The sequence below is a fragment of the Somniosus microcephalus genome, chromosome 4, assembly GCF_052327205.1.
Source record: "Somniosus microcephalus isolate GS21.2 chromosome 4, FLI_Smic_1.0, whole genome shotgun sequence".
NCBI classification, from domain to species: Eukaryota; Metazoa; Chordata; class Chondrichthyes; order Squaliformes; family Somniosidae; genus Somniosus; species Somniosus microcephalus.
Window position 1 is genome coordinate 243116655 of NC_140990.1, and position 25110 is coordinate 243141764.

The following is a 25110-nucleotide window of genomic DNA, read 5'->3' on the forward strand; positions in this document are numbered from 1 at the left end:
GCTATATGATTGATCCCTGGTGTTAGAGGGATGAGCTATAAGATACAATTTGATAAGCCAGAGCCTTTCAGTCTTGAAAACAGACATCTCCGAGGGACCTTATAGTGGAATAAGATGCTTAATCAGATGCAGAAAATGAAGCCTAAACAATACTTTCAGATACTCCAGGGCAACAAGACAGGATGGCACAAGTTCCAAATTGTGAAGGGAAAATGTAGGACAGATGTCAGAAAGTATTTTTTTATACAGAGGGTGATCAGCATATTGAGCTAGAAATTGCAGTCGGAGGTGTACCTCTGGAGTACGCCTCCGACCCGCAAAACATTTCCTCACCTACCTCCACGCGTCCAGGCTTCGGGTCCTGGGCCTCCCGGCGTACATCTGCATAAAGGCCCTCGGATCCCAGGGACGCAGGTGGTTCAGAAGCATCCCTGGGATCACGTGGGCTCGGTCCTCCAATCACAAAGGAGGATTCCATTGCAGTCAGGTCTGAATGGAATCCCCAAATAATTAAACAATTTACACAGTTCTAATAAATATAAATGTTCTGAATTTCAATTTTATCCATACGTCCCTTCATTACACCAAATCCAATAAAAATTAAACTTTTTGAAAAATAATTTTAAATATTTGCATAAACTAATTTAAGGTGTTTGTACTTCATTTTTTATTTTTAAATGTTTAATTTAAGATTTATAATAACTCTTATGCTGATGAAAGCAGGCCCTATGCCTGCTCTTACCAGCCGTAAGAGTTTCGTGGGCAATTGCTGGGCAGTTAGTTGTTGGGCAAATAGCTCAACTCTGTACCAGCAAAACTGATTTTACTTTCGGTTCATATGATCTGTCGAGGCGAACCTTGACAGATCGCAAGTTCCAGGTTTTGCAGAATGGTTTTGCTGCGGGGCCTTTCAGATGGATTACGACGGCGTATGCTCAGCATACACCGTCAAAGGCACCACAATTTCAGGGTCATTGAATGGGTTGCTAGGTAGAGTGGTTGAGCTCAATTCCCAGAACTCATTTAACCAATAGCTGGATGCTATAATGGAAAAATTATACAGCTGGTAATGTGGAAAATTGAGAGAAAATGGGCTGAAGGGCCTTTTCAACTGAATCAAAATAGGTTTAGTTAGTGGTTGAAGCCTAATCACTGGCTTTTTCTTGATCCAAATCTTGTCGTCGAAAAACCGAACCAATTAGAACAATGGAAAATTTGGATAGTTCCAATTTGGACCATTCAACCTGTTTCTAAAAGCTAAGATATAAATATTAATGTCTAATACTGGTTTACTGCTTTAAAAACAATTCTAGTCTGTACTGAAAATTGCAAACTTCTCCATGCACAGCTTTCTGCTTTAATAATGTTCTTCCAACTGGAAATAATTACAACAGTATCAGTTCTGGCAGTGTATTCCCACAAGGATTCCTTCTAAAATCCACCTCACTTCAAGCGATCTCTGCATAAAGCTCCAGCCTGCCCCATTACTGCCACCAGTCATTCATTAGCATGAACAGACATTCTACCTATAAAGAGAGAATACATTTGAATTTAGTGGTTGGTATTTGCTACAGAATGATCAAGAAAAACAAACATGCTTTAATGTGATTCTCAACATTCTATTTAAATATCTATGCTGGATTTACTCTCCATTCACAGTTTGTTTTCTAGATCAAAATACATTTTAAAAAGGCACCAATTAACTTCCATCAATGTCAACTGAGAACAAATATTCCCACCTCCCCAAACTGTATTAGAAACAGCCACAGTGTAAGAGGATTTGAATCAGACTGAACTAAATTTGTTCCTTTCCTGCTTTGTAATACACACAGTGGAATTGTAATCTGCAATTTACCATTGAACATCTGGCTTTGGGTTGAGGAATTGGCACAGTTTCATTTTGGGTCATTTTAACAATGTTGAATTTGGTACTGTTAGCAGAGTATGCAGCAGTTACATTCACTACCGATAGTTATATTATTTATACGTATTTCCACAGGTAACCACAAACTGTTCAACATTACCAATGCAATGTCTAGAAATAATCTAAAATTTACACTACATTTTTCTTTTCTAGGCGAAGAATTAAGTTTTTTGAACTCGTGAATTCAGGAGAGTACAACTGGAATGTAAAGGAGCAACGAGAAATGCTCAGGTCAAGAGATCTATATTAAATACCTAGTAACACGTGTCAAACAAGATATTGAAATAATCACAGAACACAGAGACTCTACGGGGGAGAAATTGGGCTGTGTAGCACCTGTTCTTTAGGTGCTACACGGCTTCCTAACGCTCAAATGGGGTCCGAGATGCGTACGCACACTTCCGACAAGAAGTGTGCCGGATGCCATCTTGATAATGGAGTTTGCGCACGCGCACCTAACGACTGTCAGCAGCATGCAGACTAGGCAGGTTATGATGTCATTCAGTGTGCAACGCTGATTTGACGCCAGCGTTACCATTTTCGAACGCCATGCTCCAGGCTATGCCCAGTCTTAAGCTCGCACAACTGAACATGCATTAAACAAAATGAAGGACCCCCACCAGTGCTATTTAAAGGGATCATGAACTATTGCAGGATAGTTGTTAATTATTTATTTTGTCTGCTAGTGCAATTGTATGTATTTTTTGAGCTTTCCTATTCTTGGCTAAAGTTTGAATACTCTACAGGAAGTGGTTTGGCTGGTGCTGAAGTACTTTTTTGTTGATTTAAAAGCTTGTGCTGAAACAAGTTGCTTCCAGACATGAAATAGCAACAGAAAACACTGGAAAAACTCAGCAGGCCAGGCAGCATCCGTGGAGAGTGATGTGCCATCAATAACTCAAAGACAAGGGCCTAGAAATTGGGTTTTGGTCTTGCCAGGGCTGTAGCGCCAGAAAGTTTGCGCCAGCGGTAATGCGGCAGCGCGCGACAAAAATTCGGGTGCGCCGGGCCCAGACGGCGGCGGGCGCTAAAACCCTCCTTTAGCGCCTCAAAACGGGCGTGAACTTGGGTTTCCCGGCGCTAATCCCCCGCTGCGGCACCCGATGCGGTGCGGCAGGCGGGGGAACTGCAGGCCTCCTCCTCCTGTTAAGGAGGAGCTGCCTGCAGCCGACAACTGTCCGGCGGATTGACCCGACATCTGAGCCCGGCACCTCGGGGAAGTGCCGGGCTCGCATCAGACACTGATCAGGGCCGCGGGGGGGGAATGCAGGAGTCCGGGAAGGGAGGTGCGGGCAGGCGGCCGCCGGGAATGGCCGGCCGCCGCTCCACCTTTATGTGCCGGCGCACACTGGGGGAAGACTCTGTTGCCAGAGTCTTAGTTGCGCCTGCCACGGGCGAGGCGGGCGCAACTGAATTTCGGCTTGGGGTCGGGTTACCACGGCAACCGGGACGCTGCGCACACCGATGATGTCATCGGTGCCAGCGCAGCGCTACCGGTGCAACGCCGATTTAGGGCCCCAGGGAATTTCTCAACTGGCCATAACTCCGGCGCTAGGCCCTCTAGCGCCTCAAATGCGGCGATAAGCCTACCAAATTTCTAGGCCAAGGAGTTTAAAAGATTCAACTGAAGGCTTTTAATCACTAAGAACATTGCAGGTCTTTCCACATCGGGTTCGTCTGATAGAATGACTCATACAGCTCGAGACCTTTATATGACAAAAGACAGGGGCGTAGCCAATACACACAATAGGAAAAAGGGGGCGGTACACACAATACAAAGCAGGTAAAACACAGGGGCTGATGAAGGCATATATTTCATCACATTCACCCCTTCTACAGATTTAGTCTGTCCGGCGGTGTGATAGTCCTTCCTGAACGTCGCAACAGTACCTCGGTTTCCGACCGGGAGTCCGTGGTGCCCTCCTGGGCATACCCATGTGTTGGGGGTGTTGCAGGTACTTCTGGGGGTGGTGAGCCTGGGGATGGTGGAGGTTCTTCTGGGCATGGTGGTGATGGGTCGTCGTCGCTTCCTGCCGAGGCGAGGTCCTTTATGGACACGGTGTCCTCACGCCCGTCGGCGTGCTTGACGTACGCGTACTGTGGGTTTGCGTGGAGTAGGTGTACTGCCTCCACGAGGGGATCCGTTTTGTGGCCCCTCACATGCTTCCGTAATAGGACTGTCCCTGGGGTGGAGAGCCACGAGGGTAGGGACACTCCTGAGATTGATTTGCGGGGAAAAACAAACATCTTCTTGTGAGGAGTGGCGTTAGTAGCAGTACACAGAAGCGACCTTATCGAGTGGAGTACGTCTGGGAGGACCTCTTGCCAGCGGGAGGTGGGGAGGCCTTTAGACCTTAGTGCTAAGGTGACCGCCTTCCACACTGTCGCGTTCTCCCTCTCCACTTGCCCATTACCCCGGGGGTTATAAGTAGTGGTCCGACTCGTGGCTATTCCCTTCGACAGCAGGTGTTGGCGCAGTTCGTCGCTCATGAACGACACCCCCCTGTCAGTGTGGATGTAGTTAGGCATGCCGAACGTGCAAAACAGGTTGCCGAGGCACTTGATGACCGTGGCACTGGTCATGTCTGGGCAGGGGTAGGCGAATGGGAAGCGGGAGTACTCGTCCACAATGTTGAGAAAGTACACATTGCAGTCGGTGGAGGGGAGTGGTCCCTTGAAATCTAAGCTCAGGCGCTCGAATGGCCGTGTAGCTTTGATCAGGTGGGCTCGGTCGGGCCTGAAAAAACAGGGCTTGCATTCCGCACAGGTGCGGCAGTCCCTGGTCATCGACCGGACCTCCTCGATGGAATAGGGGAGGTTATGGGATTTTATAAAGTGAAATAGCCGGGTGACCCCTGTGATAAAAATAATAACTTCCGAGAAGTTATGTCATCACTTCCTGTGAACTGTGAACTATGAACTATGAACTGTGTACATACCTCACTTCCTGTCATGTGTCACTTCCTGTTGGACTGGTATAAATACTGGTCTGTTCAGTATTGTAAGAGGCTTCTACCAGAGGCATGGTAAAGACCTCTCTTGTATATAGTGTGTTTATAAGTTACTTAAAGCTTACTTTAAAGTTACTTGATGGTAAGCCTCCTTTTTCTTACATCAATTTAAGTAACTTAGTATTTACACTCACGAATACAAGACCTTCGGACAAACTCGGAATTAAGGATCCAGGGAACCACCCATCATGGAGAAAATCCTTAGACCTATTCGTCTGGACTTGGACCCGAATGCACCAGCAGCTGGCAGGGTATGGAAGCATTGGTACCGTACTTTTGAGAATTTTCTGGATGAATGTGAAGCGGATGCTCCTGCTAGATTGAAGATACTTATCAATTATGTGACCCCAAAAGTGTTCGAATATGTTGATGAATGGGATAATTACGATGAGGTGATTCGGGCACTTAAGAAACTGTATGCCAAGACCCCAAATGAGGTCTATGCTAGACATCTACTGGCCACAGCCCGACAAGGGCCAGGGGAATCAATTGACGAATTCCTGCAAGAACTTCGCAGGCTCAGCGTAGATTGTAACTTTCAGGCAGCCTCAGCTGAGCTGTACCGCCAAGAAATGATTCGTGATGCTTTCATCTGCGGGATTGCCTCTCCATTTATACGCCAGCGTCTACTAGAAAGTAAAACACTTGAGCTACAAAAAGCTTTTGACCTAGCTTGTTCACTGGATTTGGCAAAGAGAAATGCAGACCTCTATCAGCTGCCCAGATCTCGATCTGCTGCTGTAGCTGCAACCAGACAATTCAAGCGGTCTCAGGTGAACCCTATCATGGGGGAATCTAATTCTGATAATTCTGATGAAGAAGAGGAGGACGACCCCACTTTAGCAGCCTCTTGGCAATCTAGGAAGGAATGCTTCTTTTGTGGAGATGCTTTTCACCCTAGGAAAACCTGCCCTGCTCGCAATGCAATCTGCAGTTATTGCGGGAAAAAAGGACACTTTGCTAAAGTTTGCCTATCAAGGGCCTCTACGAGGGCCAATCCAGCTAAGGCCTACCGAACTGCCCCAATTAGGGCCTATCAAGATGCTCCAGCTAGGACCTATCAAGCTTCCTCTCGAGCTCTCTCCTGAAGAAGCACACCGAGAGTTTTAGCCACTCTCTGTGCAACGACACCAATTACAGCTGCTTGCCCACAGAACCTGTCTCATGCTGCCACAAAAATTTCAATTAAAGGGCATACCTTAGATGCCTTAATTGACTCAGGAAGTACTGATAGTTTCATTAAGGAACAGATTGTTGCGAAATTGAAACTACATGTCTTCCCATCGGACCAGGCAATTGCGATGGCCCAGTCATCACTTAATACCAGAATCTCCGGCTTTTGTGTTGTTGATATGACACTTCATGGTCGTATGTATCCCTCCACCCGACTTTCGGTGCTCAAGGACTTATGTAGTGATCTCCTCTTAGGACTGGACTTCCAAAAACAGCATAAGAAACTCACCATTGAGTTTGGTGGATCCAAACCCGGACTTACTATTTCTAATATACCGTCTAAATTACCATTTTGTGCATTATCAGCAGCTTCACTTGATGAACCCTCATTATTTGCCAGTATTCCGCCTCAATGCCAACCGATAATAACGAAATCGCGGCGCTTTAATCAGGAAGACCAATCTTTTATTGCGGCTGAAATCTCTCGACTTCTAGCAGAGGATATCATTGAACCATGTTCGTCGCCCTGGCGGGCTCAAGTCGTCATTGTCAAGAACCCTCTAAAACCTCACAAACAGCGACTATGCATCGATTATTCGCAAACCATCAATCAAGATACCGACTTGGACGCCTACCCATTGCCACGCATTGATGATATGGTTAATAAACTGGCCGAATACAAAGTGTTCTCAACTTACGATTTAAAAAGTGCCTATCATCAGTTACCCTTGAAGGTCTCAGATAAGCAGTACACAGCCTTTGAGGTTAATGGACGGCTGTACCAATTTCGTCGCCTCCCATTCGGGGTTACTAATGGAGTGGCTGTCTTTCAACGGGCAATGGATGGCCTGGTTAAGCAGGAAAACCTAAGGGACACTTTTCCCTATCTTGATAACATTACCATTGCAGGTCACGATCAACAGGAACACGACTCCAACCTCCAAAAATTTCGGGATGCCCTCCATCGCCGTAATTTGACCCTGAATGAATCCAAATCTGTTGAGTCGCAACCGACCATCAACATCCTTGGCTACTGCGTAGGCAATGGTATCATTCAGCCAGACCCAGAAAGACTTCGCCCGCTCCAAGAGCTCCCGTCACCTAAGAATCCGGCTTCTTTACGTCGGGCTCTCGGTCTGTTTGCATACTACGCTAAATGGATTCCTCATTTTTCGGACAAAATCCAACCCTTGCTGCATGCTAGATCATTTCCACTGGGAACAGCGGCTGTTGCAGCCTTTAACCTTCTCAAAAAACAGTTGGAGAAAGCGGCTCTTCACTCCATTGATGAGAATCTCCCTTTCGTGGTTGAATGTGATGCCTCGGAGGTGGCGATCTCGGCTACTCTGAATCAGGAAGGTCGTCCTGTAGCATTTATGTCCAGGACCTTACAAGGTGCCGAGCTACATTATCCTCCGGTTGAGAAAGAAGCCACAGCCATCATAGAGGCAGTACGGAAGTGGAACCATTTTCTAGCTCGCCAGCACTTTACATTGATCACGGACCAACGATCAGTCGCCTTCATGCTCGATAATCGAAAACGAACCAAAATTAAGAATAATAAAATACAACTTTGGAGGATGGAACTGGCCTCTTTTGGTTATACCATTCTCTATCGGCCTGGCAAGGAGAATGTGGCCCCGGACACCCTCACACGGGCATTCTGCTCCACTATGTCATCCTCCACCCTCATGGATGTCCACAATGGTTTGTGCCATCCTGGCGTTACGCGCATGCTACATTTCGTACGATCACGGAATCTCCCTTTTTCCACTGGAGATGTAAAGAAAATATGCTCAGAATGCCAGCTTTGTGCGGAATTAAAACCTCAGTTCTTCCGCCCCTCAGATGGTATACTCATACATGCAACCCAACCGATGCAACGACTTAGCATCGATTTTAAGGGCCCAGTGCCCTCTTCAACTCGGAACACATATTTGCTCGCCATGATCGACGAATATTCACGTTTTCCGTTTGCCTTCCCCTGCTCCAATATGCTGGCGTCCACAGTAATCTCCTGCCTTGAGCAGGTATTTTCTCTCTGTGGCATGCCGGCTTATATTCACTCAGATCGGGGTCCATCCTTTATGTCGAGGGAACTCAAGGACTACCTCTCAGAACGGGGAATTGCTACAAGCAAAACAACACCATACCATCCCATCGGAAATGGGCAGGTAGAGAGGTATAACGGTATCATCTGGAATTCCGTACGTCTCGCTTTAAGATCTCGGGGCCTACCAGACCAGCAATGGGAAACAGTGCTTCCAGATGCATTACACTCTATACGGTCCCTGCTTTCTACAGCCACAAATACTACACCTCATGAGCGGTTCTTTGGATTCCAGCGTCGCTCATCTCATGGGACATCACTCCCGTCATGGCTAACTACTCCTGGACCTGTATTACTCCGAAGATACGTTCGGACGTCTAAAAATGACCCTCTTGTAGACGAGGTCGAACTAACCGATGCCAACCCCACCTATGCAAACATACGATATTCCGACGGCCGAGAATCTACCGTATCATTACGGGATCTGGCTCCCTGCCCACCAGGACCTAGTGGGACATCGGGTGATGGCATTTCACCAGGAAACTCTTGGGACCTATTGGGTACCCCTCTCCAGGATCCTGATCGGACACCAACTAGCTTGGTGCCGGTAGAACCCCGTGCTCAAGGTTGCGACCCTCCCAGTACCACGCATGAAAGTACTGGTCTGCCACAGACCAGCTCTGCACCTCCCTCTGAACAGAGGCAGTCTGACTTTGAACCTATTGGGGCTCGTACTCGAAGCCATGATCTCCCCGACCCTTCACAGGGCAATCCAGGCCATACGGACTCTGGCCAATGGCCAACCGCATGTAAGCGGACCAGCGACCCTCTACGACGGGAATCCAAACGGGTGCGACTCTTCCTTGTTCGGCGGCTGCGGACCAAAAGGTAGACCACAGCCTCCTAAACCTGCAGGAGGGAAGAATGTGATAAAAATAATAACTTCCGAGAAGTTATGTCATCACTTCCTGTGAACTGTGAACTATGAACTATGAACTGTGTACATACCTCACTTCCTGTCATGTGTCACTTCCTGTTGGACTGGTATAAATACTGGTCTGTTCAGTATTGTAAGAGGCTTCTACCAGAGGCATGGTAAAGACCTCTCTTGTATATAGTGTGTTTATAAGTTACTTAAAGCTTACTTTAAAGTTACTTGATGGTAAGCCTCCTTTTTCTTACATCAACCCCCAGGTGGCAGAGGCCATTGTGGAGGCCCTGTAGCCTGTCCCCCTGGATGCTGGCACACATCCCTCGTGATAGGGCGTTGGGGGATTCGTTGAGGGCCCCTGGCCTATATATTATGTCGTACTCAAACATGGAGAGTTCGATCCGCCACCTGAGAATGTTGTCATTCTTGATCTTCCCCCTCTGTTTGTTGTTAAACATGAAGGCTACCGACCGCTGGTCGGTAAGCAGGGTGAAGCGTTTGCCGGCTAGGTAGTGCCTCCAGTGCCGCACTGCCTCCACTATGGCCTGGGCCTCCTTCTCTACCGAGGCGTGCCTGATCTCGGGCCCTTGGAGGGTTCTTGAGAAAAAGGCTACGGGCCGCCTGTTGTGTATGTAATATGTGTGCTACTTTGAACCTATGGACAGGACTGCACTACTTGTTGGGCGTAGTGATACGCAGTACCACTCCTGGCCATAGGGGTATAAATAGTACTGTGGGTACTGATCCCCCTCAGTTCCCGCCTGTGGGCATGAAGTAAAGACCTATGTATAGTCCCTACCTCCAACCAGTAAAGACCTGTTTGAGTTATACGTTTAAGTCTTTGTGTTAATTGTTCAATACAATACACATACTTAACACTGGCGACGAGTCAGGTTCTTACCCTGCGGCAGTTGAAGAGAGGTTTCAAACATCACCACCCCACTAGAAGCGACAGGCTTTAGGACTCTGAAGCCTCCATCAGCGACTGAGCACTGGAGTGCAGCAAACATCCTGACAGCTTCCAGCGACTGACAGAAGTCTTTCTGCAGTTTCCTTGTTCAACCTAGGTGGTGGGGTAAGCCGTGCAGTGTTGGCTGCAAAGACAGGGCTGGGGAAGTTGGAGAAGATAAGGGCGATCGCAATCCCTGATAAGAGCCGCGGTGAAACGCGCGAGCGGGTAAGCCAGAGGCCGGGAGCCGCTTCAAGTGCGAGGCGCAGCGCGGGCCAGCGATCGGAACCAAAGATAAGGGCCGCACTCGGGGGCTGAAGGGAGACGGCGTCGGGGGACGGGTGAAGACCGGCAAGCGCGGGAAAACCGCCATTTTGTGGGCGGACGACGACGGCAAGAGCGGGAAGCCGCCATCTTTGATAACAAGTAAACAAAATAAAATCTGAGAAATTGCAAATCTACAATGCCTAAACACGGGAATATTAGCACCTTTGATAGTGACCTCGAAGATTGGGCCATATATGTTGAAAGAGTAAAAAATTATTGTAAGGCCAATAAAATTCATGACCAAGATAAAGCTCTAACATTATTAAATTTAATGGGTGCGAAGACATACGGGCAATTGAAACACCTGTTATCACCAGATGAACCGGCGGATAAGACGTTCGATGAGATTGTTACTGTCCTGAAAGATCATCTAAACCCCACGCCGCTGATGCTAGCGGAACGATTTAAATTTTATGACAGAAGGCAGCTACAGCATGAAAGCAATGCTGATTATTTGCTGGAATTGCGTAAATTAGCGAAATATTGCCAGTTTGGAACGGGACTGACAGAGGCACTTCGAGACAAATTTGTGTGTGGTTTATTTAAACAGGATACACAAAAGCGACTGCTCGAGGAGAATGAGCTGACGCTTGAGAAGGCGGTCACTATGGCAGCAGCACACGAAGCCGCAGCGAGAGGCACGGCAGTAATGCAGCTACGGTCACCGGAGCTCAGTACACACAAATTGGGTGTGAGTTCTGGCAAATGTTATCGTTGTGGAAAGACAACGCATGATCAGAACCAGTGTTGGTTTAAAAACCAAGAATGTAGAACTTGTGGTAGGCTTGGACATATAGCTAGAGTATGCAGGTCAGGGAAGAAGACCAGCAACAAGAAGTCACCGCAAGGAAAATACGCAAAGGTACACAAGGTGACCGAACAGGAGTCCGATTCAGACGCTAGCAGTAATGAACTGGCTAGCTTAAGCTGTAATGAACTGGCTAGCTTAAGAGTACTCAACGCTGGTAAGGGTGCAGACCTCCAGACAATTTGGGTCACTCTTCAGATAGAAGGAGTCCAAGTAAAACTGGAATTGGACACTGGATCGGCATTGACGGTCATAAATAAGAAAGATTACGGAAAGTTATTCCAACATATTCCCCTACAGGATACGGGGATTATATTGAAAACATACACGGGGCAAAGAGTGTACCCCATCGGGAAAATAGAGGTTGCAGTGGTCCACAAGGGCGAAGACAGTCAAATAATGGACTTATATGTGATATCTGAAGGAGGTTCTCCACTACTAGGACGGGAGTGGATTAGGAAAATGAATATGGACTGGCATTTCCTACAAACAATAACGAGTGAGAACTCGGTGAAGATAGTCGGCCCAGACTCTGGAACGGATGATGGTAAGCCCAACTCAGGTGCAAAAGACAAAGTTTCAGCACAGAATTCCACTGAGCAACAACAACATAGTTTAACTGTGGATTCTGAGTCTGGCAAGTCTACTGATGTGCCCATTTCTGAGGGACACCAGGCTCGAACTCAACTCCATTTCAAACTACAACAGCAATTAGAACAAATGCTTCGCCGTTGTGAGCAAGAGTTGAATGCAACGAAAGAGTTCTTTGATATAGAGTTGGAGAATCTGGAAAGACAACAGAAGCAGCTGATGGAGAAAATGGAGCAGGAGCACACAAAACGTCTGATGTCAGAGGAGTTAACGGTCAGCCAACTCCTGCATATGCTGAAGGACAGGACTCTGAAATGGGAAAAACTTGAATACGAACTTCAATATTCAAACGAAAGGGGTTCGGAGCTCTCAAAGGTTATTGGAAGAGCTGAGGTGGCAACACAGACTGAGATGACTGCAACAGAGCAGCCCTTGGATGCCAAAAGTACGCTGACTCACGTCAACGTAGAACAACAGACCGCTGAAACAGCTGCTCCGGTAGAGGGATTGAATAGTCCGATCAATCAATCTCCAAAAGAAGTTGAAGTAGTAAAATCTCAAATGAGGTCATTAGTAAACGACTTGCTGAAAGCCCAGAAAAAGCTGGATGAAGAGGTACGCATGAAGAAGTCTCTTCAGGAAAGATGTCTGGACTTGGAACAAAAGCTGGCTAACGCCCAGCTGGGTATGGAGGAAATAGAAGACCCTCTCGCTGGCCTAGATCAGGACGACACCGAATATTACTATGTCCTGTCCTGCCCAACTTGTAACTTCGACTCCCACCATACAGAAATCATGGAGGAGCACCGAAAGTCTACGGAACATCGGGAGAAGGTGGCTCTACTACGGAAAAAGGAGGGAGAGAAGGAGGAACTGCGCATGCAGCTGGCAGCTGACAGTGGAGCCCAGAGAGTCTCCAAGAAGCAGAAAAGGAAAAGTCGAAACAGAAGATGACCCATCTGAACCATTATTACCTCTACCAGATCACACACGTGGTCCCTCCGAACGGAGCCAATTCAGTTCGGAAGTTCAAACTGTTAAATCCATGGAAGGACTATTGAATGAGTCACTCCAGCAACGTGAACCGACTCCACCACAGAGATTGAATCTGTGAACTGTTTTCCGCAGAGACTGAATCTGTGATCTGTTTTGACATGAAGTTATCTATGTATCTATGTTATTCTGTTATGTAAACCTGAAGTTATATATGTATATATGTTATTACGTTATGTTAAATGGGGAGATGACTGTAAAGCTAGGAAGGGAGGAATGTTGTGTATGTAATATGTGTGCTACTTTGAACCTATGGACAGGACTGCACTACTTGTTGGGCGTAGTGATACGCAGTACCACTCCTGGCCATAGGGGTATAAATAGTACTGTGGGTACTGATCCCCCTCAGTTCCCGCCTGTGGGCATGAAGTAAAGACCTATGTATAGTCCCTACCTCCAACCAGTAAAGACCTGTTTGAGTTATACGTTTAAGTCTTTGTGTTAATTGTTCAATACAATACACATACTTAACACCGCCCATCCTGGTTGAGGGTGGCTGCTAAAGCGAAGTCGGACGCATCGCTTTCGACCTGGAAAGGGATGTTTTCGTCCACTGCCTGCAGCGCGGCCTTCTCAATGTCGTGTTTAATGCTGTTGAAGGCGGCGTGGGCCTCGGCCGTGAGCGGGAAGGACGTTGATTTCAGGAGGGGACGGGCCTTGTCGGAATAATTGGGGACCCATTGGGCGTAATAGGAGAAGAACCCCAGGCACCTTTTCAGGGCCTTGGGAGTGTTTGGTAGGGGTAGCTCCCGTAGGGGGCGCAATCGGTCGGGGTCCGGACCGATTTCCCCGTTTTCCACCACGCAGCCCAGGATACAGAGGCGCGTGGTGCTAAAGACACACTTATCCTCGTTGTAGGTGAGATTGAGTCTGAGGGCGGTTTTCAGAAATCTCGCGAGGTTCGAGTCGTGGTCTTGCTGGTCGTGGCCGCAGATGGTGACGTTGTCTAGGTATGGGTAGGTGGCTGTTAACTGGTTCTCATCGACCATGTGGTCCATCTCCCGCTGGAAGACCAAGACCCCATTCGTTACCCCAAAGGGGACTCTGAGGAAGTGGTAGAGGCGTCCGTTCGCCTCGAAGGCGGTGTATGGACGGTCCTCCGGCCTAATGGGGAGCTGGTGGTATGACGATTTTAGGTCGATGGTGGAAAACACCCGGTATTGCGCAATTTGGTTAACCATATCCGCTATGCAGGGCAGAGGGTAGGCGTCTAGCTGGGTGTATAGATTAACCGTCTGGCTATAATCTATCACCATCCGCTTCTTTTCGCTACCCTTAACTACTACTACCTGGGCACGCCACGGGCTGGTACTGCATTCGATGATACCCTCCCACTTGAGTCTTTCTACTTCCGACGCAATGAACCATCTATCCTCCCAGCTGTACCGCCTACTCTTGGTCGCTATGGGTCGACAGTTGGGTGCGAGGTTGGCGAACAGGGAGGGCGGCTTGACCTTCAGGGTAGCCAGACCGCACACTGTGAGGGGCGGCTGGGACCCACCGTAGGTAAGCGTGATACTTTGGTGGTGGCACTGGAAGTCCAGACCCAAGATCACGCTCACACAGAGATCTGGCATTATCAATAGTTTAAAATCTCTGTAATCAGTGCCTTTTACCGACAACATAACCACGCAGAAACCTGTAATTTTTGAGGTATGAGTTTTATCAGCCATGGCGATTTTGCCCTGTGTGGGGACTATCGTTAGTGAAAGTCGTTTTACCAGGCTAGGATGAATAAAGCTTTCGGTGCTCCCGCAGTCAATCAAGCATTTAACCTTGTTCCCATTTACCTCTATGTCCATCATCGACTTAGACAACGGATGCGGCCTGGATTGATCCACTGTGATCGAGGCCACCAGTGGGTCCTGGAGGTCGGTGTAGTCGGGGCAAGATGGTGGACTCCATGAGGGTGGACAAGATGGCGTCCAAGATGGCCGCCCCACGGCGCGCACGCGGCGGTGGTGGAGTTGGAGGCGGTTTTCCCTCTGCAGACTTTGCTGAAATGTCCTTTCTTCCCGCATTTAAAACAGGTGGTGCCCTTCGCTGGGCACAGATGCCTTGAGTGTTTGTCCTGGCCGCAGAAGTAGCATTTCGGGCCCCGATGCATCGCGGCAGTAGTGGGGCTCCTGGGTGGGGGCTGGGGCTCCGATGGTGCTGGGCTGGCCTGAGACCTGGGAGGTGAAGATGGCTTCCAAGATGGCGGCCCCCACGGCGCGCACGAGGCGGAGTGGGCCGCGTGGCCTGAGGAACAGGATTCAGAGTTCCTCTGGGCCATATCCAGCGATCGCGCTATGCCCATAGCCTGTTTTAAGTCCAGTCCCTCCTTTTCAAACAGTTTCTGCCAAATGTAATTTGAACTGAGGCCCGCAATAAAGGAGTCTCGGATCAGCTCCTCCATGTACACGATGGCAGACACGGCCTTACAGTTACAGTCTCTGCCCAGTACTTTTAGGCTTAGCATGAAGTCCTCTAGTGACTCACCATGCCGCTGCGTGCGAGTAGTCAGAAGATGCCTGGCGTACACCTCGTTTATTGGCCGCACGTAGTGGGCCTTCAGAATGGTGCAGGCATCCCCGTAGCTGGTGGCATCTTGGATGAGAGGGGAGACCCGATGGCGCACCCAGTTTCGCAGGATTCCCAGTTTCACGTCTCCGGTGGCGGTTGCGGCTGCTATGGTGGTGGATGAGTTTGCGATGAAAAATTCGAAGCATTGGAACCAGTGTCCAAACCGTGTGGCTGTGTCTGAGGCATGGGGGTCCAGATCCAAGCGCTCTGGTTTCAGGAGTCGATCCATCTTGGTGTTTTGGTGATTAAAATTGATGTGCCATCAATAACTCAAAGACAAGGAGTTTAAAAGATTCAACTGAAGGCTTTTAATCACTAAGAACATTGCAGGTCTTTCCACATCGGGTTCATCTGATAGAATGACTCATACAGCTCTTGAGACCTTTATATGACAAAAGACAGGGGCGTAGCCAATACACACAATAGGAAAAAGGGGGCGGTACACACAATACAAAGCAGGTAAAACACAGGGGCTGATGAAGGTATATATTTCATCACAGAGAGAGAAACAGAGTTAACGTTTCAGGTCTGGGGCCCTTCATCAGAACTGGAAAAAGCTGGAGATGTAACATATTAAGCAGGGGGGAGGGGAGGAAGGAATTGAAGGAATATACTGTACCTTTGTAAGAGGCAGGAAAGATAAAATGTTGCAAATGGGAATGGCAAAATCATACAGCATGAAAAATGGGGGCAGGGGTTATAGTTTGAAATTGTTGAACTCAATGTTGAGTCCAGAAGGCTGTAAAGTGCCTAATCGAAAGATGAGGTGCTGTTCCTCGAGCTTACGTTGAGCTTCATTGGAACAATGTAATAGGCCGAGGACAGAGAGATTGGAGTGGGAGTGAAGCGGTGAATTAAAGTCACAGGCGACCAGAAGCTCAGGGTCACCCTTATGAACTGAACAGAGGTGTTCCACAAAGCGGACGCCCAATCTGCGTTTGGTCTCCCCAATGTAGAGGAGACTGCATTGTGAGCAGCGAATACAGTATATTAAATTGCAAGAAGTACAAGTAAATCACTGTTTCACCTGGAAGGGGTGTTTGGGGCCCTGGGAAGGGAGGAGGTAAAAGGGCATGTGTTGCATCTCCTGCGCTTGCACGGGAAGGTGCCGGGCGAAGGGGAAGGGCTGTTGGGGATCATGGCTGATCTTCTACCTCATCTCCACTTTCCTGCACTATCCCCATATCCCTTGATTCCCTTAATATCCAAAAATATATCGATCTCTGTCTTGAATATACTCAACGACTGAGCATTCATAACCTTCTAGGGTAGAGAATTCTAAAGATTCCCAACCCTTTGAGTGAAGACATTTCTCCTCAACTCAGTCCTAAGTGGCTGACTCCTTATTCTGAGATTGTGACCCCTAGTTCTAGACTCCCCAGCCAGGGGAAACATCCTCCCAGGAACTATCCTGTCAAGCCCTGTAAGAATTTTGTTTTAATGAGATCACCTCTCATTCTTAAAAATTCTAGGGCATATAGGCCTAGTCTATTCAATCTCTCCCCATAGGACAATCTCCTATTTCAGATTTTGTTTATATTATTTGTTATATATTACTTTTTCCCCACTGTCTCCTGAGCCAATGTCTGGAGAGCCTCCTGCCTCCCGCGGATACAGGATATTTTTCCTCCTTTCCACCTCTACCACCAAAACCTCCAAAACATTGTCTGAAATCCTTGCTGCTCGATCTCTCGCATGTTCAGTCATTGTTCAAAGTATCACAGCCCAGATTGACTTCTGAAAAAACTCACCACTTCTTGGAGCCACAATGCACCTCCCCTTTAAGAGGTGTAGGCTACCTTTAAGTAGCACTAGCCACGAGCGATATCAGGGCCCCTGCTAATGTGTGTAGCCAATGAACAGCGTGGTTAGCGCTGGCTGCACGCAGCAATCATTTAAAAGAGGAGGCAGCACCAATTTAACGTGCCACCTGGAAAGCAATGATCGGGTGCGGGTTAATCGCACACTGTGACCCCCACGCCCGTTTTCGGGGGTTAGCATCCTCCTTTAAATTATTACAAAAACAAATAAAAAAATATACATACAGATTACGTGCTTCAGTGCATAGGCAAAGTCGTTGCAGATCATTTAAAAAATACTTCAGAATGCATTAGGCTTCTAGATAAAGCTCAGATGTGTAATGACATAGATGCCTGCTAATGGAAATGTGTATTGTCATTGTAGGTCAATGCTGATGACTGCCTGTGACCTGGGGGCTGTAACTAAACCATGGGAGATATCTAGACAGGTCAGCAAGTTGCATATGCATGGTCTTTTAAACTGACTTGACTTTTAACTGTTAACCATATAATCTGGTCATATTTGTAATTTATAGCTTAAAAATATGAATTTATGCAGAATGTGTAAATTATGTTAATATTGACAGCATGTGACAATCAGTCCTTCAGTTAAGGCCATCTGTTCCTTTAAAGTAAACACAGGGACCCAATAAATTAGGTTCCCATACTACAGTGAAGCATCTCACTGAAATGGAATATAATGAGAGCAGGGCAAAGTGGTTGCTCACCCTAGACAGGAACATTTTTAAAGGTAAGTGTAGAGGCACCTTTACAAACCAAATATAGCAAGATTTAGAATGTTTAGTTTTTCTTTTAAAGATGAACCTCTTTTGCACATCTATTTGTATTTGACTAATAGTCAACTCGATGCTTACAGAAACTATATTTTTAGCAGCTTAGTTACTAGGATAAGCCTTTAAATAGAACAACTCTTACAAATTCTCCAGCAAGCCCTGTTCAAATTCTAGCAGGCATCACATGGAAGGTAAACACCAACATGGGCTGGTTGGGCCAAATGGCCTTTCTCCATATTGTTATTTCTATGCAATTCTTCCCTTTTATCCCCCTGCTCAATATCAATTTACCATCCACTGCCCTGTAAAGCATTCTGAGACATCTCTTTTTTTGTAGGATATACATTTCACAAAATTCAAACTTAAATTTTGTCATCTAAAACTATTCACATTTTATGAACTGCTGGCTGCCTGTGTGATAGTAGAGAACCTTTCCTGTTCTCCCTCTATTGGGAATAAGAGTGGCAAGTCAAACTTCCAGTTCTTTTATTATACAGGTAGACTATCCTTTATCCGAACTTCTGAAAACCGAAAACCTCTAAAAACCGAAAGTTTTTTCGTTCAGCGTAAGTCGTGCGCACGACATGACCAGAGTGGCGCACGACTTACGCTGAGCAGGGCAGAGGGTCACAGAGTTCCCTCCTGGGTAGGAGATTGCAGGCCGAGCTGGGCAGTGTGAAGGAGGTACCGGGAGAGCGAACCCAACAATAGAGCGGCCCGTCCGATAGCTGCAGCGGCCCGTCCGATATTCTTTTCTCCCCCCGACCCGAACCGAACCGTGGCCCGTCCGATATTCTTTTCTCCCCCCCCCCCACCCGACCCAACCCCCGACCCGTCCGATATTCTTTTCTACCCCCCCCCCACCCGACGACCCGACCCGACCCGCGGCCCGTCCGATATTCTTTTCTCCCCCCCGACCCCCCCCGGACCCCCCCGACCCGACCCCCCCCGGACCCCTCCGACCCCGACCCCCCCGACCCCGACCCCCCCCAGACCCCCCCGACCTGAACCGCGGCCCGTCCGATATTCTTTTCTCCCCCCCGACCCCCCCCGGACCCCCCGGACCCCCCCGACCCGACCCCCCCCGGACCCCTCCGACCCCGACCCCCCCCAGACCCCCCCCGACCTGAACCGCGGCCCGTCCGATATTCTTTTCTCCCCCCCCGCCACCCGACCTGATTTGCGGGCCAGCTTAGTAGGAGTCAGCCGATATCCGGCTTTCCAGAGAAGCAGGAAGGGGAATGAGACACAGAACAGTCGCAAGAGGTAGCCTGAACTTTTAAAATTTATATTAAATACAAATTTCCCAGTCTTATAATAATACCTTCTGAAATCCGAAAAATTCCGACAACCGAAACTCAGCTGGTCCCAAGGCTTTCGGATAAGGGATAGTGTACCTGTATATAGAGAAAAGCTTCTAAGTTCCACCATGTCCACGATAAGGTAGAAATTCCACTCCCATGGTTTAATTTTCAGAGCAATATCAATGATGCAGCTTTACTGAAGCTTTGTCTAAAATATTTGCATACATTTTAGTGAAAGGCATTTGACTCTAACAGCAATATTACAGTTGTGTTAAAATTTTGTTCAGAATATTGAACATTCATAGTGATTAGCTAATATACTGATAAAAGGGAGGGGCAGGATCCAAGAATGGAGAATCAAAAGTAACAAGGAAAGCTGATGAGAAAGTATGAACACATTCTCCCCTTACAGAAATCTGTGATCCTCTTGTAGGTGGCTGAACTGGTTACTAGTGAATTCTTTGAACAAGGAGACAGGGAAAGGTCGGAGCTGAAACTCACCCCTTCAGTAAGTGAAAGCCCATTTCTTACACAAGTCCATTCAGTTACACAGCTAATGTTCAAAACAGATAATACTGTCAATCTTGTGTTAATCACTTGAAAATGTATAGCCCTTTTCTAACCAATACAAAAATACAGTGACGTGTCCAATTGTAGTAACCACAAATGAAGGAATGTTCTATGGCAGTTTCAATTTCTCCAATTTGCTTCATATATTTCCATCATTTTGCAGCTTATGTATGAAGAGCTAAGCTACACGCTTCCGATAAAGTGCATGCTAGTAAATTGTACTTCATTTTTAACAAAGCTGTAATACAATAATTATAAACCTTGGTCTAGAAATTAGATCACGCCTGAACCGGGGCACAATCCCAGTGCTGCACCTAGAGGTAGCAGGACCACAGGAAATTGGTCCAGCAGTCTATTTCTGTTTATTATCGGCGAGCTGCAGGAGACAGTTGTAGTCCCAGGGGCAGCTCGCCGGACCAAGGGGACACGAAGATCCGGCCAGTTCACACACCACCCGGCGTCCTAAGGAGAGTTCAGAAGCCAGGGGTGGGAGAGGAGTAGGAAATCTGGAGGGTGTGAGTGGTGGGCGTCAGGGGCCTGTGAATTTAATGTGGCGCTTTGAGGAGCACTCCTGCTCCACAATAGGGTAAGTAAAAAAAATTTAAACTTACCTTTTTAAGGACCGTTGGTTTGGCTGCCAAGTGCCTGAGAATACTGACTGCATCATGTCCATTGCAAACGAAGTTTACAAGGTAACCCTCAAATAGGCAGTAGGCCATCCATCTGCATGGGCAAAAGCTCAACCACAACACCTTGCATTTATATAGTGCCTTTAACCTAGTAAAATGTCCCAAGGTACTTTATAGGAGTCTTATCAAACAAAAGTTGACACTGAGCCGCATAAGGAGATATTAGGACAGGTGACCATGTTTCAGACGGGCACCCTGGGTGCCTGTGATAAATCCATTAAGTGGAACAAGGACTCAAAGAGGCGATATCGTAGAATTAACACGAGTACTTTATTAACAACTGGGAAACATGTTTACAAACAGCCTGCATCAGCATCCTGGCATTCCACCATGTGCTGACCTATGCAGGGAGCAAACCTCAAACCTTAACAGGAAGCAAACCTCTGACCTTAGTAGCAGCATTGGCTACAGCACCACCTGGTGGATAACCTAATCATAACATCCCAGATTACTATAGTGCCTATACAGGAGCCTTGACAAATATAACTGGTGAGGCACCTCTAGTATGAAATCTGTCTATGAACCAAATTTAAAAACAGTGTAGCACCTCGTTCATCCCTAGAGTCCCTCATTACTGGCTTGCAACCTGGAATTCTCTTCCTAAACCTCTCCAGTGCGGTACTGAGGGAGTGCTGCACTGTCAGAGGGGCCGTCTTTCGGATGAGACGTTAAACTGAGCTCTCAGGTGGACATAAAAGATCCCATGGCACTAATTCGAAGGAGAGCAGGGGAGTTATCTCCAGTGTCCTGGCCAATATTTATCCCTCAATCAACATCACTAAACAGATTACATAGGATATATGGCACAGAAACAGGCCATTCGGCCCAACCAGTCCATGTCGGTGTTTATGCTTCACTTGAGCCTCCTCCCGTCTTTCCTCATCTAAATCTATCAGCATAACCCTCTATTCCCTTCTCCCTCATATGTTTGTCCAGCCTCCCCTTAAATGCATCAATACTATTCGCTTCAACCACTCCCTGTGGTAGCAAGTTCCACATTCTCACCACTCTTTGGGCAAAGAAGTTTCTTCTGAATTCCCTATTGGCTTTGTTGGTGACTGTCTTATATTGTTGGCCTCTAGTTATGCTCTTCCCCACAAGCGGAAACACTCTCGGCTGAAAATTCAGTAGCCTTAGCGCCTCATTTGAGGCGCTAGAGGGCCTTGCGCCGGAGTTATGGCCAGTAGTGAAATTCCCTGGGGCCCTAAATCGGCGTTGCTCCGGTAGCGCTGCGCCGACACCGATGACATCATCGGTGTGCGCAGCGTCCCGGTTGCCGTGGTAACCCGCCCGAACTCCGAAATTGAGTTGCGGCCGCCTCGCCCGTGGCAGCCGCAACCAGCGTTTTGTCAGAGGTGCCTTACTGCAGTTAGCGCCGGCGCATTAAAGGCCCCGCGGCGGCCGGCCGCTTTCCCGCCGGCCGCCTGCCCGCAGCTCCCTCCCCGGACTTCTCTCCCCCCCCCCCCCCGGAACAGATGCAAGCCCGGCACTTGTCCGAGGTGCCAGGCTCATTTTTAAGCAGATTTGCGCGGGCCGCGGCCGGGTGCAGGCAGTTCCTCCTTAATGGAAGGAGGAGGCCTGCACTTCCCCAGCCTGCCGCACCGCATCGGGTGCCGCAGCGCCGGAATTGCGGCACGAAACGGCAGTTAGCGCCCTTTTCCAGGCGCTAAGACCCTTCAGTAGCGCCGGCAGCCGTTTGGGCGCGGCGCCACTGAATTTTTGGCACGCGCAGGGGACTTAGCGCCGGCACTAATTTCCGGCGCTAAAGCCCTGGCTAAGCCAAAACCCAATTTCTAGGCCTCTGTATCCACTCTATCAAAACCTTTCATAATTTTAAAGACCTTTATTAGGTCACCCCTCAGCCTTCTTTTTTCAAGAGCAAAGAGACCCAGCCTGTTCATCCTTTCCTGATATGTATACCCTCTGTTGGACGGAGTATCAATCAGGAAATAGTTGAGGCTTGTAATAAGGGAACATCTATAATTATGGGGGATTTTAACTATCATATTAATTGGACAAATCAAATTGGGCAGGGCTGCCTTGAGGATGAGTTCATTGAGTGTATTAGGGATGGGTTTCTTGAGCAGTATGTAACTGAACTGACCAGGGGGCAAGCAACCTTAGATCTGGTCCTGTGTAACGAGACAGGATTAATTAAAAATGTCCTAGTAAAGGATCCCCTTGGAATGAGTGACCATAACATGGTTGAATTCCATATTCAATTAGAGGGTGAGAAGGTTGGATCTCAAACAAGCGTGCTAAGCTTGAATAAAGGAGACTATGAAGGTATGAGAGCGGAATTGAGTAGAGTGGATTGGGAAAATAGATTAAAGGGTAAGACGATACATGATCAGTGGTGTACATTTAAGGAGTTATTTTACAACTTCCAAAAAATATATATTCCACTGAGAAGAAAAGGGTGTAAAAGAAAAGACAGCCATCCGTGGCTAAGTAAAGAAATTAAGGATAGTATTCGACTAAAAACAAGGGCATATAAGGTAGCCAAATCTAGTGGGAGGATAGAGGATTGGGAAAACTTTAAAAGACAGCAAAAAATAACAAAAAGATTGATTAAGAAAGGGAAGATAGATTATGAAAGTAAATTAGCAAAAAATATAAAAACAGATAGTAAGAGTTTTTATAGTTATATAAAAAGAAAAAGGGTGGCTAAAGTAAATGTTGGTCCCTTAGAGGACGAGACCGGGAAATTAATGGTGGGAAATATGGAGATGGCAAAAACACTGAATGAATATTTTGTATCAGTCTTTACAGTAGAGGACACTAAGAATATCCCAACACTGGACAAACAGGGGGCTATAGGGGGGGAGGAGCTAAACGCGATCAAAATCACTAAGGAAGTGGTACTCGGTAAAATAATGGGACTCAAGGCGGATAAATCACCTGGACCTGATGGCTTACATCCTAGGGTCTTGAGGGAAGTGACGGTAGGGATTGTGGATGCATTAGTAATAATTTTCCAAAACTCCCTGGACTCAGCAAAGGTCCCGGCAGACTGGAAAACTGCTAATGTAACACCCTTATTTAAAAAGGGCAGTAGACAGAAGGCTGGAAACTATAGACTGGTTAGCCTAACATCTGTGGTAGGTAAAATTTTGGAGTCCATTATTAAGGAGACAGTAACAGGACATTTGGGTAATCATAATTTAATAGGACAAAGTCAGCATGGTTTTATGAAGGGGAAGTCATGTTTGACAAATTTGCTGGAGTTCTTTGAGGAAGTAACATATAGGGTGGATAAAGGGGAACCAGTGGACGTAGTGTATTTAGACTTCCAAAAGGCATTTGACAAGGTGCCACACAAAAGATTATTGCTTAAGATAAAAAATCACGGGATTGGGGGTAATATTCTGGCATGGATAGAGGATTGGCTATCTAACAGAAGGCAGAGAGTTGGGATAAATGGTTCATTCTCAGACTGGCAATCAGTAACTAGTGGTGTTCTGCAGGGGTCAGTGCTGGGTCCCCAACTCTTTACAATCTATATTAACGATTTGGAGGAGGGGACCGAGTGTAACATATCAAAGTTTGCAGATGATACTAAGATGGGAGGGAAAGTAGCGAGTGAGGAAGACATAAAAAACCTGCAAGGGGACATAGACAGGCTAAGTAAGTGGGCAGAGATTTGGCAGATGGAATACAATACTGGAAAGTGTGAGGTTATGCACTTTGGCAGGAAAAATCGTAGAGCAAGTTATTATCTTAATGGCAAGAAACTGGAAAGTACTGAAGTACAAAGGGATCTGGGGGTCCTGGTGCACGAAACTCAAAAGGTTAGTATGCAGGTGCAGCAAGTGATTAAGAAGGCCAATGGAATGTTGGCTTTCATTGCTAGGGGGATAGAATATAAAAATAGGGAGGTATTGCTTCAGTTGTACAAGGTATTGGTGAGACCGCACCTGGAATACTGTATACAGTTTTGGTGTCCATACTTAAGAAAAGACATACTTGCTCTCGAGTCAGTACAAAGAAGGTTCACTCGGTTAATCCCGGGGATGAGGGGATGGACATATGAGGAGAGGTTGAGTAGATTGGGACTCAACTCATTGGAGTTCAGAAGAATGAGAGGCGATCTTATTGAAACATGTAAGATTGTGAAGGGGTTGGATCGGGTGGATGCGGGGAGGATGTTCCCGATGATGGGTGAAGCTAGAACTAGGGGGCATAGTCTTAGAATAAGGGGCTGCTCTTTCAAAACTGAGATGAGGAGGAACTACTTCACTCAGAGGGTGGTAGGTCCATGGAATATGCTGCCCCAAAAAGCTGTAGAAGCTACATCATTACATAAATTTAAAACAGAAATAGACAGTTTCCTAGAAGTAAAGGGAATTAAGGGTTACAGGGAGCGGGCAGGAATTTGGACATAAGTCTAGGTTCGGATCGGACATGGCCCTGTGGGTAGCGGAGCGGGCCCAGGGGCCGTGTAGGCTGATCTTGCTCCTATTTCATGTGTCTAATTCTGTTAGATTCAGGAGATGGTTCTGTGATAGTAGATTGGCGGTTAGGATCAGATCAGCCATGATCTTATTGAATGGCGGAGCAGGCTCGAGGGGC

The 25110-nt window shown here is 47.3% G+C and overlaps 1 protein-coding gene across 1 annotated transcript in view; it reads left to right on the forward strand.

Annotated features, from left to right (window-relative positions):
* Nucleotides 1-25110, forward strand: part of pde11a (phosphodiesterase 11a) — a 544209-nt gene that overhangs the window by 434144 nt on the left and 84955 nt on the right. Inside the window, exons 16-18 of the mRNA XM_085986089.1 lie at nt 2078-2155; nt 17567-17630; nt 19713-19787. Of these exons, the coding sequence (XP_085842215.1) occupies nt 2078-2155; nt 17567-17630; nt 19713-19787 (217 nt within the window). The remainder of the gene's footprint in view (nt 1-2077; nt 2156-17566; nt 17631-19712; nt 19788-25110) is intronic.